This window comes from Camelus ferus, chromosome 13, assembly GCF_009834535.1.
Source record: "Camelus ferus isolate YT-003-E chromosome 13, BCGSAC_Cfer_1.0, whole genome shotgun sequence".
Lineage (NCBI taxonomy): Eukaryota > Metazoa > Chordata > Mammalia > Artiodactyla > Camelidae > Camelus > Camelus ferus.
Genome location: NC_045708.1, coordinates 36,347,295 through 36,362,277, shown reverse-complemented (window position 1 = coordinate 36,362,277; position 14,983 = coordinate 36,347,295). Strand labels below are relative to the sequence as shown.

At 33.8% G+C, this 14,983-nt stretch overlaps 1 protein-coding gene across 2 annotated transcripts in view; it reads left to right on the top strand.

Annotated features, from left to right (window-relative positions):
• Positions 1–14,983, top strand: part of FAF1 (Fas associated factor 1) — a 378,757-nt gene that overhangs the window by 246,645 nt on the left and 117,129 nt on the right. For both annotated transcript variants that reach the window (XM_032494244.1, XM_006180232.2), the window contains exons 10-12: positions 3,888–4,014; positions 4,808–4,871; positions 5,837–5,918. In XM_032494244.1, the coding sequence (XP_032350135.1) occupies positions 3,888–4,014; positions 4,808–4,871; positions 5,837–5,918 (273 nt within the window). The remainder of the gene's footprint in view (positions 1–3,887; positions 4,015–4,807; positions 4,872–5,836; positions 5,919–14,983) is intronic.

Here is a 14,983-nt window from a genome sequence, read left to right as displayed (position 1 = left end):
CACCCAAACTGGAAATTTTGATACCTATTTGCCTCTTCCATTTTTTTTTTTAAACTTCAAGTCTAATTGGTCAATTCCTATCAATTCTACTAAGGTATATTTTTAAGTCTGTCTCCATTCAATTCCCATTGCACAAGTATAAGCTCTCAAGTCCTCTCACTTGAAATTTTGAGATAAGTATCCCTTTTTGTGTCTTCAGGTCTAATTTGCCATATGCTACCAAGCTACCGCAAACATGCACACACACACACACAAACCCATTAGAGTTTTTCCCTCGAACAGTCCTCTGTCTAAAAACCTTTAGTGATTTCCATATTGTCATCAGAGTAAAGTCCAAATACCTTAGTATGCCAATTTAAGAACCGCCACAGTCTAGTTTTGTTGGAACTTCCTGGCTTTACAGGCAATTCACATTCCTCTTCCGTACACAAAGTTGATGATTCAGTTTGTTTTTTGAAATTCTTTACTGATTTTTTTAAACATCCAGTTCATTGTTTGAGTCTTTTCTCTGCCTAAAGTACAACTCCCTCCCCAACAGTCTTCCATTACACACACTCTACAACATTGATATCTTTTTAAAAGATACTTGTTAAATATTAGCACTTCCATGAGGCCTTGTGCAGCCTTCTAAAGTAACTAATCACCCTCTCCTTTATTGTCCAGTAGTCTTGGCTTATACTTTTATTGTATCTCTTATCACAATGAAAAAGACATATTTACAACTAAATATGACTTCCTTTAAAATGGGAATTTCTTAAAGTCTAGAACCATGTTTTATCTCTGTATCCCTAGCTTTTAATCTGGTTCTTCTCCGAAGTAATTAGTGAAAAGAATATCTGCTTCAATTATAAGTTTGCCTTATGTATGTATGAGTTCTAAATTTTTGTCTCAAGCAGTTTTGTTACCATCTTTTCTAAGAAGTTTGCCCTAATTCCTCCCACTCCCAGTGCGGTAAATGCTCTCCTCTGAACTTACCTATTATAAAATAATTAGGTTTTATAATTATCTATATGTATATATTATATGGTATTCCTTGAGAGAGCATAGACTATGTATCTTTCACCCAGATCCAGGCAATGTAGCACTTAGTAGGATTTGTAAATATTTGTTAAATGATAAAGGGAATAGATGAATGCAATAAACAGCTGAAATAGAATCACTGATTTTTTTTAGCTGTTTTTAAAAATTCTAAGTAAATAGCTTCTTTGGATTGAAAGAATTTTAGGGCAACCAAAATGACTGAACCAAGAGATTATCTATTCTCATCAGCAAACATTAATGAAAAAAGGATTGTTTATCTCATTTTTTAGAAAAAGCTTTTCCTAACCTGTTAGATGGCTGATAAGAAAATGTGAAGAGATTGGGAGTTCCTTATACATAATTAAGTAGCTCATTCTTGCAGATACTTCAATAATTCATATTTGAAATATACTTTTTTCAACAAAATCGGCTTTTTAGATACCTCCCTTTGAAGATTATGATGTCGTAGGATTTTGCTTGCTGTGATCTTAAGAGAGTTAGGAATTCTATGCTTTGTGAAGACAAAATAATGTGTTACATAGGCACAAAATCAAAAATCACTATCCTAAGTATAAGATGAAGTCCTATTGTTATGGAAATAGGCTATTGTTTGACTGAAAATTAGATTAGAATTGAGAAAGGATAAATGTGCAGGAGTAAGGTAAAAGCGGTGAGAAAAAAAGGTGACATATAGAACAGTCCCTTTCTTTTTCACTCCTGTGTCCTCCAAATGTCCTTCTTAATCTTGTGCCTCTTAAAGGAAAGTGAGTACTAGGCAAGACTAACTGAAGGCTGAGATAATAGCTTAGCTGACAGAAGATGTGAGGTTTATTGTACTGGACCTTTGTTTCTTTCCACCTGCCTGTGAACCTGGCTAAGCACCCTAAGGAAACATGTAGGGTACCTTTTAGATCTTGAACCTTTGACTGTTTCAGACTGAGCCTCAAAATTCAAGGGAAGTTCATGCTCCAGATATTTGCCTGCAAGAAACACAGATGAAATTCAAGTACAGTTTTGGTCATAGTAAATGTATTATTTTGAAGAGGAGTCTCCCTCTCTGCTTTAAAATGAGAAAGTGTTTTGAATTTTCTTTGTTGTTTTGTTTTGTTTTGTTTTTTTCAATTTTTTCGTTGGGGGAGGTAATTAGGTTTATTTATTTATTTATTCTTAAAGGAGGTACTGGGGATTGAACCCAGTTCCTCATGTATTCTACTTCTTGAGCTATACCTTCCCCCCTGTTTTGAATTTTTAAGCTGTTAAATTGCAGAAATCAAGAGGAGATCTTCACTCTACAAAGCAAAACACTAAAGTACCATTAGGATTGCAAATAGAACCAAGGCTTCTGTGAGAAACAGTGTATAGTCAGAATAGCCGATAGATATTTAGCACAAGGACCATTCTTTTTATTCACTAAATAAATATGTGTACATTAGTCAAACCATTGGAAGGGCTGTCTTTAAGATAAGAGGAAAAATGTTACAATTACATTAATGCTTGATTATGTCCAAAGAGGAAATGCTAAGCCTGCTGAGTCATATGGAGTAAGTATCTTGGCTTCCTCATTTGGAGCTGATAGTCTCACTAAATTAGTAGTCTTAAAAATTGTTCCATAGTGTTCTGAGAGCGTTCAGAGGTACCCCAGCTGTCAAAGGAATATGAGGAAGAAAAATCTAAGCCTAGGAGCTTTAGGCTCCAACCTGAGTGACCTTACTTTTATCTACTGTATGCACTATAATTTTACATAGTATTTTGCTTGGGGCTAGAAGTAGGAGATAACTATGTGAAAAGAAATTTGAAAATCATTGATCTCTAGAATCCCTTCCAGCTTTAAAGTCTATGATTCTATGGCTGAACTTTAACATCCTCTCTAGACAAGTTTTATGAGTCTTTGATCCTGTTTCTTTTAATGCATTTTCATAATTTAAGTACATAGCACCATATTTTAAGAGATAGAAACTTCATTTATTAAATGGTCTTTGTAGACTTTATTTATTGAACATAGTGCAGACAAGTGGTTAGCCAGATACCTTGCTAGGACCTCGTTCTTATCCAAGACATGAATAGTTGTCAGTATTCCCAATTCAATTTGAATGTTTGAAATCTTGGTATTTTTGAAATTCCCTTCTAACTTAGAGATCAAGAGTCTAGTTCAAATTTTGAAGCTGGTATTTTTCATTGTAATACCTTATATCTCAACTGATGTTGCTGAAAACAAAATAAACAACAAGTTTATTAGTGTCCAGCATATAGTAAATTCTCAGTAAATGTTTACTGAGTTGAAGCATCATTGTTACACTTCATATTTAACAGCCTTCAGCTTACAAAGAGTTTTCAAATATAGTGTATTTCATGTTATTTTCCAATAACACTGTGAGGATAGTGTACCATATTTCCCTAATGAGAAATGTGATAACCAGTACAGTATGGAAGTGGCAATTTGAAAATGCTACCATTGTTTCTACCTGACAAATATAGATTCGTGTGAGCTTTTTGAAAGACTTGTATAGCTTCTTTGTCTCTGACCTCTTCAGTTGTGCCCATTTCTTCATTTATTAAGCAAATACTTATTGAGCACTTAATTTTGCACTACAGGCTGGGGATAAAACAGACAAAAATCTCAGTCTTCATTGAGTTTGTGGACATCCTTCATTTTCCCTCAGCCTCCAATCTTTAGTCTAGAGGTATCACAGTAAGTTTAGAAATATATGTAAGCCTTAATTTGAAAAATATTAAGCTTTACTCTAGCAAATAACTTCTCATTTAATAAAATTTTTATAATGGTGATCTCCTATTGTGAGTACATAACATATTTTGGAATTCAATTTCCTGAAGTCAATATGAAACTAATCAGGACTTTCCTTAAATAGCAAAGCACCGATGTTCATATGGTTAGTGATAGTGATGGAGATGACTTTGAAGACGCTTCCGAATTTGGGGTGGATGATGGAGAAGTATTCGGCATGGCGTCATCTGCCCTGAGAAAATCTCCAATGAGTGAGTATTAATAACTCTTTGAGTCTAGCATTTAATTCTCCCTCCTAGTGCAGAAATTTATAAGGAACAGTGAACTTAAAAATCTCTTACTGACTTTGAGGTTTGGAGAGATAAAATATAGCAAGCAGGCATTATTCATTAGAACTCGAGCCTTTTGAGTTTTGATTTTAAGCCCAGCCATTCGCAGTGCTTTAGTAAAACTCATTAAAAATGCAAGGGAATTTAACTTTTGTTTCACTTGTATAATTAATTATGAGTTTGTCTCTTTACCTTAAACCTAGAGATTGATAAACAAATAGCTATACTTTTTGTGACTGTAGTTAATTTCCACACATCTTATTGGAGGTACCAGTTTTAACAATAGTAATATTACTTTTCCACTCGCTGGTACCCATCTTTGGAAGGAAAAAGTAAACTAAATATGTCATCTCCCTCACTTCTACCTTACAAGAAGCATAGTGTAGAATCATGTGGTGCTATATACAAAATGACCATTAAAATAAGTCTGTAAATGGCTCATTTACTCTGTGAAATTAGGGAACTTCTATGGACAGAAATAGATGTGATGTTTACATAAAATTGACTATTTTCCTGAAGGTTTGATGAAGTCTTCTAATGTATGTCAAGTTAAAATGTCTCCTCAGATATATCACAGAAGCTAAAATTTAATTTTATTTCCTCTTTATTGATTAAATATATTTCTTATATGTGGGATTAGATGTTATGTGGTTTGTTTTTTGTGTCTATTTGTTTTGGTTTTTTGTTTTTGTTTTTTCTTTTGTTTGTTTTTTAGTGCCAGAAAACGCAGAAAATGAAGGAGATGCCTTATTACAATTTACAGCAGAGTTTTCTTCAAGGTAGGGTTAGGACATTAACTATATAAAATTGATGTTCTTTTAATGCTACTGTGATTTTTCTGGAGCAATTTAATCATAGATTGTTTTTAATTTCTCCTTAAAGTATTCAAAGGATACATTTATCAATTTATATAGTCCTGATAGTGAACACATACTATTCAAGTCAGATAACTAGTGAACTATTTATACCACTTCAGAGGTGTATTTATCTTATGTCTGTATCTTCACAGAAGTGTAATAAATGGATTACTAATTTAATATCTTGACTATATTTCCAAAAGGACTAGGATATAGGATACTAATTTTTGGTATACCCTAAGACAAACAAAATATCTTTTTAAATATAATATTGAATAAAAAGATCATTTAAATTTTTAAATTTAAGTGAGTTTTTTCTTTTAATTTTTGTTTTGGAATCATTTAACATTTCTTCTTTCAAAAGTCTTAATATAAAATGTTTTGTATGCATTTGAGATTCTCCTAAGGTGTATAAAAAGATTTAAATATTTAACCCTAAATTTTCACGTAAATGATATTTCTCTTTAGTTCTATTTTCTGATGTAATAGAATTTGGAAACTTTGCAAGGTACTATTATTTTCCCTCTCTGTTAGATGTCCAGAGTAAATGAACTAAAATGAAAAGTTAAGGCTATTGTAACTAGGAAAGTCTTATGAAAGTGGGTAACCGGGAATTGCTACTTGTAAATGGCATGGTTTTATAGCACTTATTAAGTCCATTTGTTACATATACGTAAAATTCCAGGGTTCTAATATGTCAGTATAAGCCAAGGAGAATTGTAAACACTAATGAAGCTCATTCCCGAGCCTCTAGAGAAAGATTTTAATGTTTGGTCTATATAAGAGACATTAGTCCCAACATTAACTTAAAAGTTATTGGTTAGACTTGTGAAACTTGAAGTAAATTTGAAGTGTATTTTAATTAATAGATGTAATTTTTCCTATAGATATGGTGACTGCCATCCTGTATTTTTTATTGGCTCATTAGAAGCTGCTTTTCAAGAGGCCTTCTATGTGAAAGCCCGAGATGTAAGTGCAATCTTAACCTTTTCTGATTCAAAAGTGCATCCCATAGGGTCACCACCAGGCCTGAGGCAATGCTTAATGTTCTCTGCTTTTTTCAGATTGAAGACTTGCTTTTATTTCTGGTTCATCCACCAACCTAATCATGACCAAGATAACCCATTTCAGAGGGTCAGTAGTATGATAGGGTACTGCTGGCTCTTGTAGAAGGCCTTGTCAAGCTCTGATACAGGGTTTTTCGGTAGGGGGAGAAAATAGTAGAAATGCTTAGAAGGGACCAGGGGGACATAAAAAGTGGATGTACTTACAAGGGACCAGGCTCTGTATTTGTTTTCTTTTCAGTTACATGCTTAATTTCAGTTAAATTCTTGCTAAATAATTTGTCCTTCAGTCTTTTCCCTAAAGATTAATTCCATCTAATAGTATGTATCTAATAACCGTAATATTTTTTCCTAAAAGTCATTTTAGACAACAAGAGAATTTTTCCTTCAGCAAGAAATGGGCTTTGTGATCTTGAAATCAAGTAGATTGAAGTATATAACAAGAATTCAAAAGTTATCTTTTGAGCAAAAAGGTTCTATGTGGTCACTCTATTTTTATGTTGACACAGCAGTTGGGACCTCAGTTACCTGACTCCTGCCTATCTGCACAGCTTCACCTTTTCCCATTCCCTGCCTTACACTTAATACATATAGTAATAGTGGACCATTTGTATTTCCCCATAATCTTACTCTTTTTTTTCATGCTGCCCCACTGTCGGGAATAACATTCGTCCTGCTCTTTACCTGGTTGACTCCTACTCTTCCTCCAAGACTTAACCTTTCCTGACCCTTCTACTACTCTCACATCAACCACGCCCACCCCTTTAGTACTTTGCAGTGATAACATGTTGCTTTTAATCATCCATTCTCCCTCTTTACATGTCTTCTCAAAGAGATTTGATTCTCTTTTTGGCAGTGGCTGTGTACCTTACATTCCCACACACAGTAAATATGTTTAACGAATGAAGGAAAAAAGAAAGAGGAAGGAAGGCATAGTGTGTAAATGGAGTTAGAGGGAAAGTATTGGAATTAAATAGGGCAAAGAATTTTGAGAGTAAAGTCCAAGTTTCTGAAATTTCTAGTTTCTCCTTATGTTAAACTCTGACCTAAAGTAAAATTCATTTTAAACAAATTTTAAAAATTAAATTCCAAGGCAATAGTTAGTAACCAAACTTAGATCTGTCACTGACAGTTCATGAAGCAGATTAAGAAACATAAATTGTTCATTACCCTAAAATTAGTGGAATAGCCCATTGTAAAGACTGTTTTAAGCATCAGGTTTTAACTACTAAATCTATATTAAATGGATTTTATTTTTAAAGAAATACATATTTATGGTAATATATGTTTATAAAGCTTCTATAAATACAGCTTTATAGAAAATACTAAAAAGCAAAAAGAATATATTCTAATACAGATTAACTATGATGTATTTTAATCATATTTTTATTATATACTTTGATGAGCACATTTATACATATTTAATATAAAATTGGTCATTTTATAATCCTGTTAAAACAGCTTATTTTCACCTTTTAATATTACTTATGATCACTTCCTTAATTATATTTTATAATATTTTAACTTTTATTAAAACAATTTTTGTTACAGAAAAAGTAAAATAATAGTACAATAAACACCCAAATTCCCTAGTCTTATAACTTCAAAAGTTTAATTCAGACTGATGATCCCCAGAGGAGCATAAATTCTTTCTTGTTAACTTCTGGATTTTTCTAGTGAAATAGTTCATTAGTATCTTGGTGTTTCAGCAGATGAAAATCATTGGTTCATGAAATTAAATGTTTTGTTTCACATTAGAGTCATGCCAAAATCTACCAACCTCTTTGGCTTCCTAAACTTTTTCCCCTTGTTCAGGGCTTTTTTTCTTTCCTCATTTCTCTTTCCCAAGTTGAAGATAAATAGTTTATGTATGTAATATATTTATTACATTGTTCTAAGCTTAAGTAAAATTTAAACTCAAGTAAAATATCCACATGGTGGATAAATTATTCAAAATTAAATCTAAGCAGGTACATTTATTATAGTCATCAACCAAATTATATATGTCACCTTTTAAAATTAAAGAGGATTATATAGGAGGTGTAGAAGTAGTATTGCTACTTCAGATTTATATGGTGCTCTGTGGCTTATAATACTTTTTCCTATACATATCTCATTTGAACCCCCCAGCAAACCACTGGGATAGGGATATATGATATCAATATTCCCATTGTTGAGAGGAGGAAGCTCATCAAGCCTACGTGACTTGCCCAAAGCCAAATTAAGAGTAAGTTGTAGACACCGAGTAAGAGCTCAGGTGTCCCAACACAGATAAGTGTGGTTTATGTTATACAGCCATTCTTCCAGAAGCTTTTCAATGCTAACTGCTATGCTACAGGATTCAGTTACCAATCTTCATTTCTGCTTTTCAGACTTCAGATATGAGAGTGTAAACAAATCATTTTCAGTATTTTTTTAAAACTTCTGAATGAATCATTTTTTAAAAAATAGTTTGCTAATGTCTAAATATTTTTAGGCAAGTATGGCCGATACTGTGGCATTCTTACTAAATTTCTTTCATCTTTAACATCACATGTTTAATTTAAACTGTGAGAAGCACATTCATTTTACCGGGGCAACAGATGAGCCTTGGGCACCAGCATTCTTCACTTGAAGTAAGAAATTGAGTTCCAAGAGTAAATAAAAACAAGATTGAAGGTTTAAATCCTCTGCTAGGCTTTTTGAACTTATATACTCATTAAATGTTTATTGGAGTGGTGGGATTACAAAGGATTTGGGGAGCTTCATCAACTGGTATATAGTTAATCACTAAGTAAAACACTACATTTGATAAAGTGTTTCTCACGATGCCACATTCAATCCATCTTAATGAAAACTGCTTCAGACTGATTTCATTTGAGAGCACTTATTTGGTGAGAGTGCTCATAGTTCTTTATGCCTTTTTCATGTGGAATTTACAATACCGGTCAAAACAGAGCTCCAACTTAAGTAAAACAGATATTCTAAGTTCTTGAGTTTAAGTATACTGTGGCAAAGTTTTGACTTCTGACAGCAGGTTGATCAGTTTTATAATCTACCCCCTTGCCCTTAACAACAGTTAAGGGATGTTCATTAAGTTATCACATGCCTACTGAGGACATAGGATATAGAGGTTTCCTGCCCTTGAGATGCTCACTGTCTAGTGGGGAAGATAAGACAATATAAACAAACCCATATAGTATGAAATGCTATAGAAGCAAAGAGGAGAGGTACTTCATCTACCTTAGAAGTTCAGGGAGATTTCTTGAAGAGGTACCTCTGAACTGAATCTTATGAGTAAAACTTAGGCAAATAGAAGAATTCTAAACAGAAGGAAGGTCAAAACAAAGGCCAGAAGATTAAGATTGAGGGAACTACAACCAAGAAGTTAAGCCAGAGAGCAAAAAATGCAAGACAGAGAGTTGGATAGCAAGCCATCATGAGGCTGGGAAGGTCAACAGGGCTATGGAGGAGGCTGTGATTCCCTATCATTACCTGGCATTTTAAAAATATTTGTTGAATGAAGCTTATATTTTATCTTTAGATAAATGAGAGCCAGTGGTTAGCCTCTTCAATTATGGTTGTAGAAGAGTTACCACTGGCCAAACCATGGTTCCTTGGGAGTTTTTTTTAAAGAAGTTTCTTTTTCTCCTTGTAGCCTCCCCACCTCTCATTCCTGCTGCCCTTGAATTCTCTTCACAGCCAAAAGTGCCCTAGAGAATGATTAGACATTTGTTGTAACTAAAAATCAACAACAACAAAAATCCCCAGTGCCAGGGTTGATCTCCCATGTGAAGGCTTGTTCCTTTCTCAGCAGTCCTTTGGGAGACTGGGCTTTGAGATCAATAATCCTGTTACACCTTCTTAGTTCTTGACTTTCGACTCAGTACTGTTTCCAAATATTACACATAAATAAAGGAAACTAGTGCTTCAGTTCTTGATTTCCCACTTAGTAACTCTGTAGTCCCAAACAAGTAATGAGCCTTTTTCTAACTGGGGGAGGGGGAGTAGGAAAGATAATACATATCTACTTTATATGTTTTTTTGAGGATTAAATGAAATCTACTCATAAATGCACCCAGCACCATGGCTAAGGTGATGTTAAACAGTTTTGAACAAATTTGAGAAATGTTTGTAAAGTAACAAAACTGATTTTCTTAATGTAATTCATGAACTAGCTCTGAGAACAGTTCCACAAAGGAATTTTGAGAACCCCTCTGAGCATTTACAGGACTAAACTGAATGCTTTGCTTTAATAGTGCTTGTTAGTTATCAACTTTTATTACATTTATTTTTGAAAATCAGTCCATTTTAAAGTAGTGTTGTTTCTACTTCCTCAATTAAAAGAAATCTAAATGCCTTCACTGGACAATGTTTTTTAGGCAAAATGAGTTCTACACAAATCTGAAGCCACAACTGTAGTTGGTGAGTTTCTGGCACTCCATCATCCAGAAAAGTGAGGCAAACAAACTTATTTGTGCTTTCAAAACTATGCCCAGTCTGTTCATCTTGTCTTTGTTTTCTTTTCAATTTAAATTCCTTGAAGGCAGACAATGTCTTTAAAGTAATTTTATATGACAGCTAGGACAGTATCCTGCACATCTGTGAGATAAGAACTATGATGCTAATGTAATTTTTAAAGTATGTTTTTATTATATAAATAAAATGTTTGTTGTGAAAAAAAAAGAAAGAATACAGATGTATTTAAAGTAGAAAATGAGTTAGCTCATAATCCCAAACCTGAAAATAACCACCATTAAATGTTTTTATTTTTCAATGTGATTTTTTAAAAAATCTCCAAACATGTATACCAGTAAAAAAGTTATGTTTTACATAAAAGCAGCCATACCAGATACACTGTTCTGTAATTAGATATTCCTACTAAACAGTATATTGTTAGCACCATATTTAGAATTACCTCTAATTCTCCAACTGGGTTATCTCATCTACGTAACTAAAATTATTAAAATCATTAGTGTCTATATTAAAATTATTTTTTAAAGTAGTTAAAAGTTTATTAAATTAATTTTAAGATAAGTTGCTGTATAGAACATTCTTCTCAATTTACTACTATTCACGTTTTTTTGAGACCCATTTAACCATTATTTGAAAAACAGTATAGGTAAAATTTAATAAAATATCAAAAGCAAGGCTGATTTTTACTAGTGGAGTTTGTTCATATTTGTATCATTTCTCCCAAGGAACCCTCCTTGACTCTAGAAAATATTTGTTATTAATACTACCTATTTTAAGATGATAAAAAGCTAAACTGGATGTCTTAAGTATTTCATTTGTAAATTTAAGAAATCTTTCATATCTAATCTTAGACATTTCCAATGGAAAAAAAGAGATATGGTAGAAAGAGAACTGATCAGAATTCTTATATTTGAATTCTGGCTCCCTATTAACTTGTTTGTTATGTGCTATTAAAACTAGGTTATTCAATCTCTCTAAGGATCAATTTCTACAGTTAAAAATTTGTCTTGTAATATATACCTCACAATGTTAATGAACAATTAATATAAGTAAAACACCTTCAGGATGTATGTGAAATATTTTTAAGGTTGTTTGCCTGTAGCAGGTGGACACTGAATAAATCAGGCAGATTTGAATTTGAAACTGGGCCCTGATACTGACTAGCTCTATAAACCTCCATTTTATTTTCTCTGAAATGGAGATAAAAATATCTTGGCAATTAACCCACCTTGAAATAATGAATCCCTACTTTAACAGTAACCAAGTTATTCAGATGCACATGTTAAAGAAAATGTATAGGCCTATTTAATTGTTATATATGGTACATATAAGGGAACATTAGGAGACAGGGCTAACATTGAGAAGGGGACTGGGATTTCATTATGGAAATCCCTGAATGCCAGCTAAAAAGACTTTTGTTATTGTTAGGTGGTGATTAGCTTTTGGAAGTTTTTGAAGAAGAGAGTGACACTGTCAGAGGAATAAGTAATGTAGTGGTTTGTAGGATGGATGGGAGGGGAGAAATTGGTAGTAGTGAAGCTGAGCAACTGTGTACATTTGTGTATGTGTAGTTGTGGAGTATCAGGCAATGATTAGAAAATCATATTACAGTAATAGCACAATGGAGTTCACAAAATTCTTTTGAGTTCTACATTTCACAGCCTGTTAGCTTTCATGTACCTTTTTATACATGTGTATCTTCTAGTATCCTGTTTCTCCCACACCTCCTTGGAGTACCTAACAAAACAGAATGATACCGTTTTTGTCATAGACCTATACTAATGTGTTCTGGCCTTCGTTTCCTCTGTGGAGCATTTCAATAGAATGTGTTGGTTTTTTTATTTGCCTCGCCATTTATAACCTTTTATAAATAACTATATTAAGAAAATCAAAGTATTTCTGATGTTAAGTAGTACATAGTATCGTTATTAAAGATATTGGAAATTTAACTTCCCTAGCATATACGCCTATGCCAAAAATCAGTAAGAAAAAGACAACAACCCAGGATGGGTAAGCAATACAAGCAAGAATTTCACAGAAAAGAAAATAAAAACTGTGCTGTAAGCCAATCACTTGAGCTTCTAACTTCCTTATTCATGAAAACTTTAGTCATATGTTTATCTTCCTCAAAGATACTGTATGACCTGACTCTTGACAGTTTGAACAATGAAAGCTTTTAAATCTCCATACTCAATGAACATTTGTCAGCTTATTTTATGAAGAAAATTTGACTTTACTTTAGGCTTTTTGGTTGGTTGGTTTGTTAAATCTGTGACTTTCATGTAAGAGTTCTCCCTGTGTGAGACTCAAATACATCTGTGTCTTCACGATTTCAGAGTGCCATCCCAACTTCAAGAAGTGAGAAGAAAAAGACAGTCTCCTGGCATCTCCACATTTTCAGTAGCTGGCTATTTCCTTTTGGAGCCTCTCCAGTTGGTTGCTGCCTCTTGGTCCCTGACTTAGCTTTGGGAGCCAAAAAAAGACTCAATTTTTTCCACAAATCAGTCTGCACTGTGGTTCTTCACTCTTCAAAAGTTAATAACTTGAAGTTCTTTGAATACATCAGGCCACTGACATCACTGGGCCTTTCCCAACATTTTCTCTTTGCTTTTCCTTTTTCCCTCTTCTTTTTCTTACTATTACCTAAATTTAAAATTCAGCTCAAGTATCACCTTCATAAAGAGGCAGCCCATCTGATGTTCATGCCTAGACCCTGGGAGCACCTCTGTTATAGTACTCATATCACCACTCCCGTCTAGACAGAGTGTTGGACTTCTGACCTCAAGAGCTGTATAGCTCCCAAGGCATAGAAAAGTGAAGTAGCTTTCCCAAGGTCATATAACTGGGAGGTGGCAAAGCAGGAATTTGAATCCAGACAGTGTAGTTTCATGCTACCCTGCCTCTGTTCTTTCCTTGTACTTACCTTAAGTCACAGTTGGATGCTGGGCTAGACCTATGAACATCTGTATATAGGAACAGAATTGTGGACTTGGGCAATGTACTGAGATTGTTCTGATTAAAGTCTGGATTTAAAATAATAAATAAGACAGCTACAAAGAACATTTTGAGATACTGGGGAAATTTGAATATGGACTGCATATTAGATAATATCATTGTAACAATATTAAGTGTCTTGAGTGTGATTAAATACATTATGATTATGTAAGGGAATATCCTTGTTTCTTAGTAGACAGAGGCTCAAGTATTTAGAGTGGAAGTGTTGTGAATATGTGCAACTTTACATGTTTCAGGGAAAGAAGCATAAAAAGAATGATAAAGCAAATATGACAAAATGTTAATAATTGATAAATCTAGATAAAGGCTAAAAGAATTTATTGTGGTGTTAGCATGTCAGTTGTTTGTATCAATAAATCATCCCCAAATCTAAAACAAAAGAAAAGAACAATGATGATTCTGATTATTACAGTGATGATAATGATGATAGAAAAAGAGAAGGGAAACAGTAAGGGGAGAAATAATAAAGTCAGTCTCTGTTTACACAAGGGAGACTTTTTCATTTATTTTAATATTTATACTGAAAAATCTATGAACTCCCATGTCTAGAGACTATTTGTCATATCAACTTTAAAATCATTGAACACAGAGATTATGGATGTTATGGTACTTAAAAAGAAACTAGACAACTTCCTTTTCAGTCTATCAGCAAATATTTTCTGAGTGTCTGCTCTGTGCCTGGCCTGTTTTGAGACATAGCCAGCTCATTTCTTCCAGCTCTAATGTTCTGAGGTTCTGTGATGCTAAGTGTCTAAATACAATAGCTACTGTAGCTCAAGGCCAAGTCACATTGGTTGCTGTCAGCTTGGTGTTTTCTAAGCATCAACTTAGTACCTTAGCTCCTGGTTTTGAATGTGAAGATTAGTGAGGCCCTGAAGGCACAGACACAATTAAGCACCCCAAACACTATTGCCAAGAAGAGAAATAAAGGAGCTGTATAATCTTTAATACGTTTTCATTGCTGTCGTTTCTCTTGAAATTGCTTTCAAATCCTTTATTTTGAATGGATAGCTTCAGAATCTTCATCCTAACAGCTACATTTTATTCCATACCTACTGTGGGTCAGGCATTGTACATAGATATTTTGCCTACTTCATCCACGGTCCTTACCACACCCGCCTTGCCCCTCAGTCACAGCTGGTAAGTGGCAAAACTGGGTTTAGCACAGAGCTTTCTGTACTCAAAAGCTTGGAGACTTTCCTTTACACTGTTACCAAAACCCAGATCACAAAGAGGGAGTCTGAGGAGAGCATAGCTGGGCTGCTTGCCTTTGTCATCTACCAGACTTACACCCTCTCTGCCAAATTAGAAAGGACGAATAAAATATAGCTTTTTTTGTTGCCCTAATCTTATCATTGCATATGGTACCACAGTTAAATCTTTGCTTCCCCAAATGCCACTCCTCCCTACCTCCAATTCTTACAGGAAGAGAACTTTGTTTTATTCATCTTTATATTCTCAATGCCTAACACATAGGCACTCTGTAAATGTTATTGAACT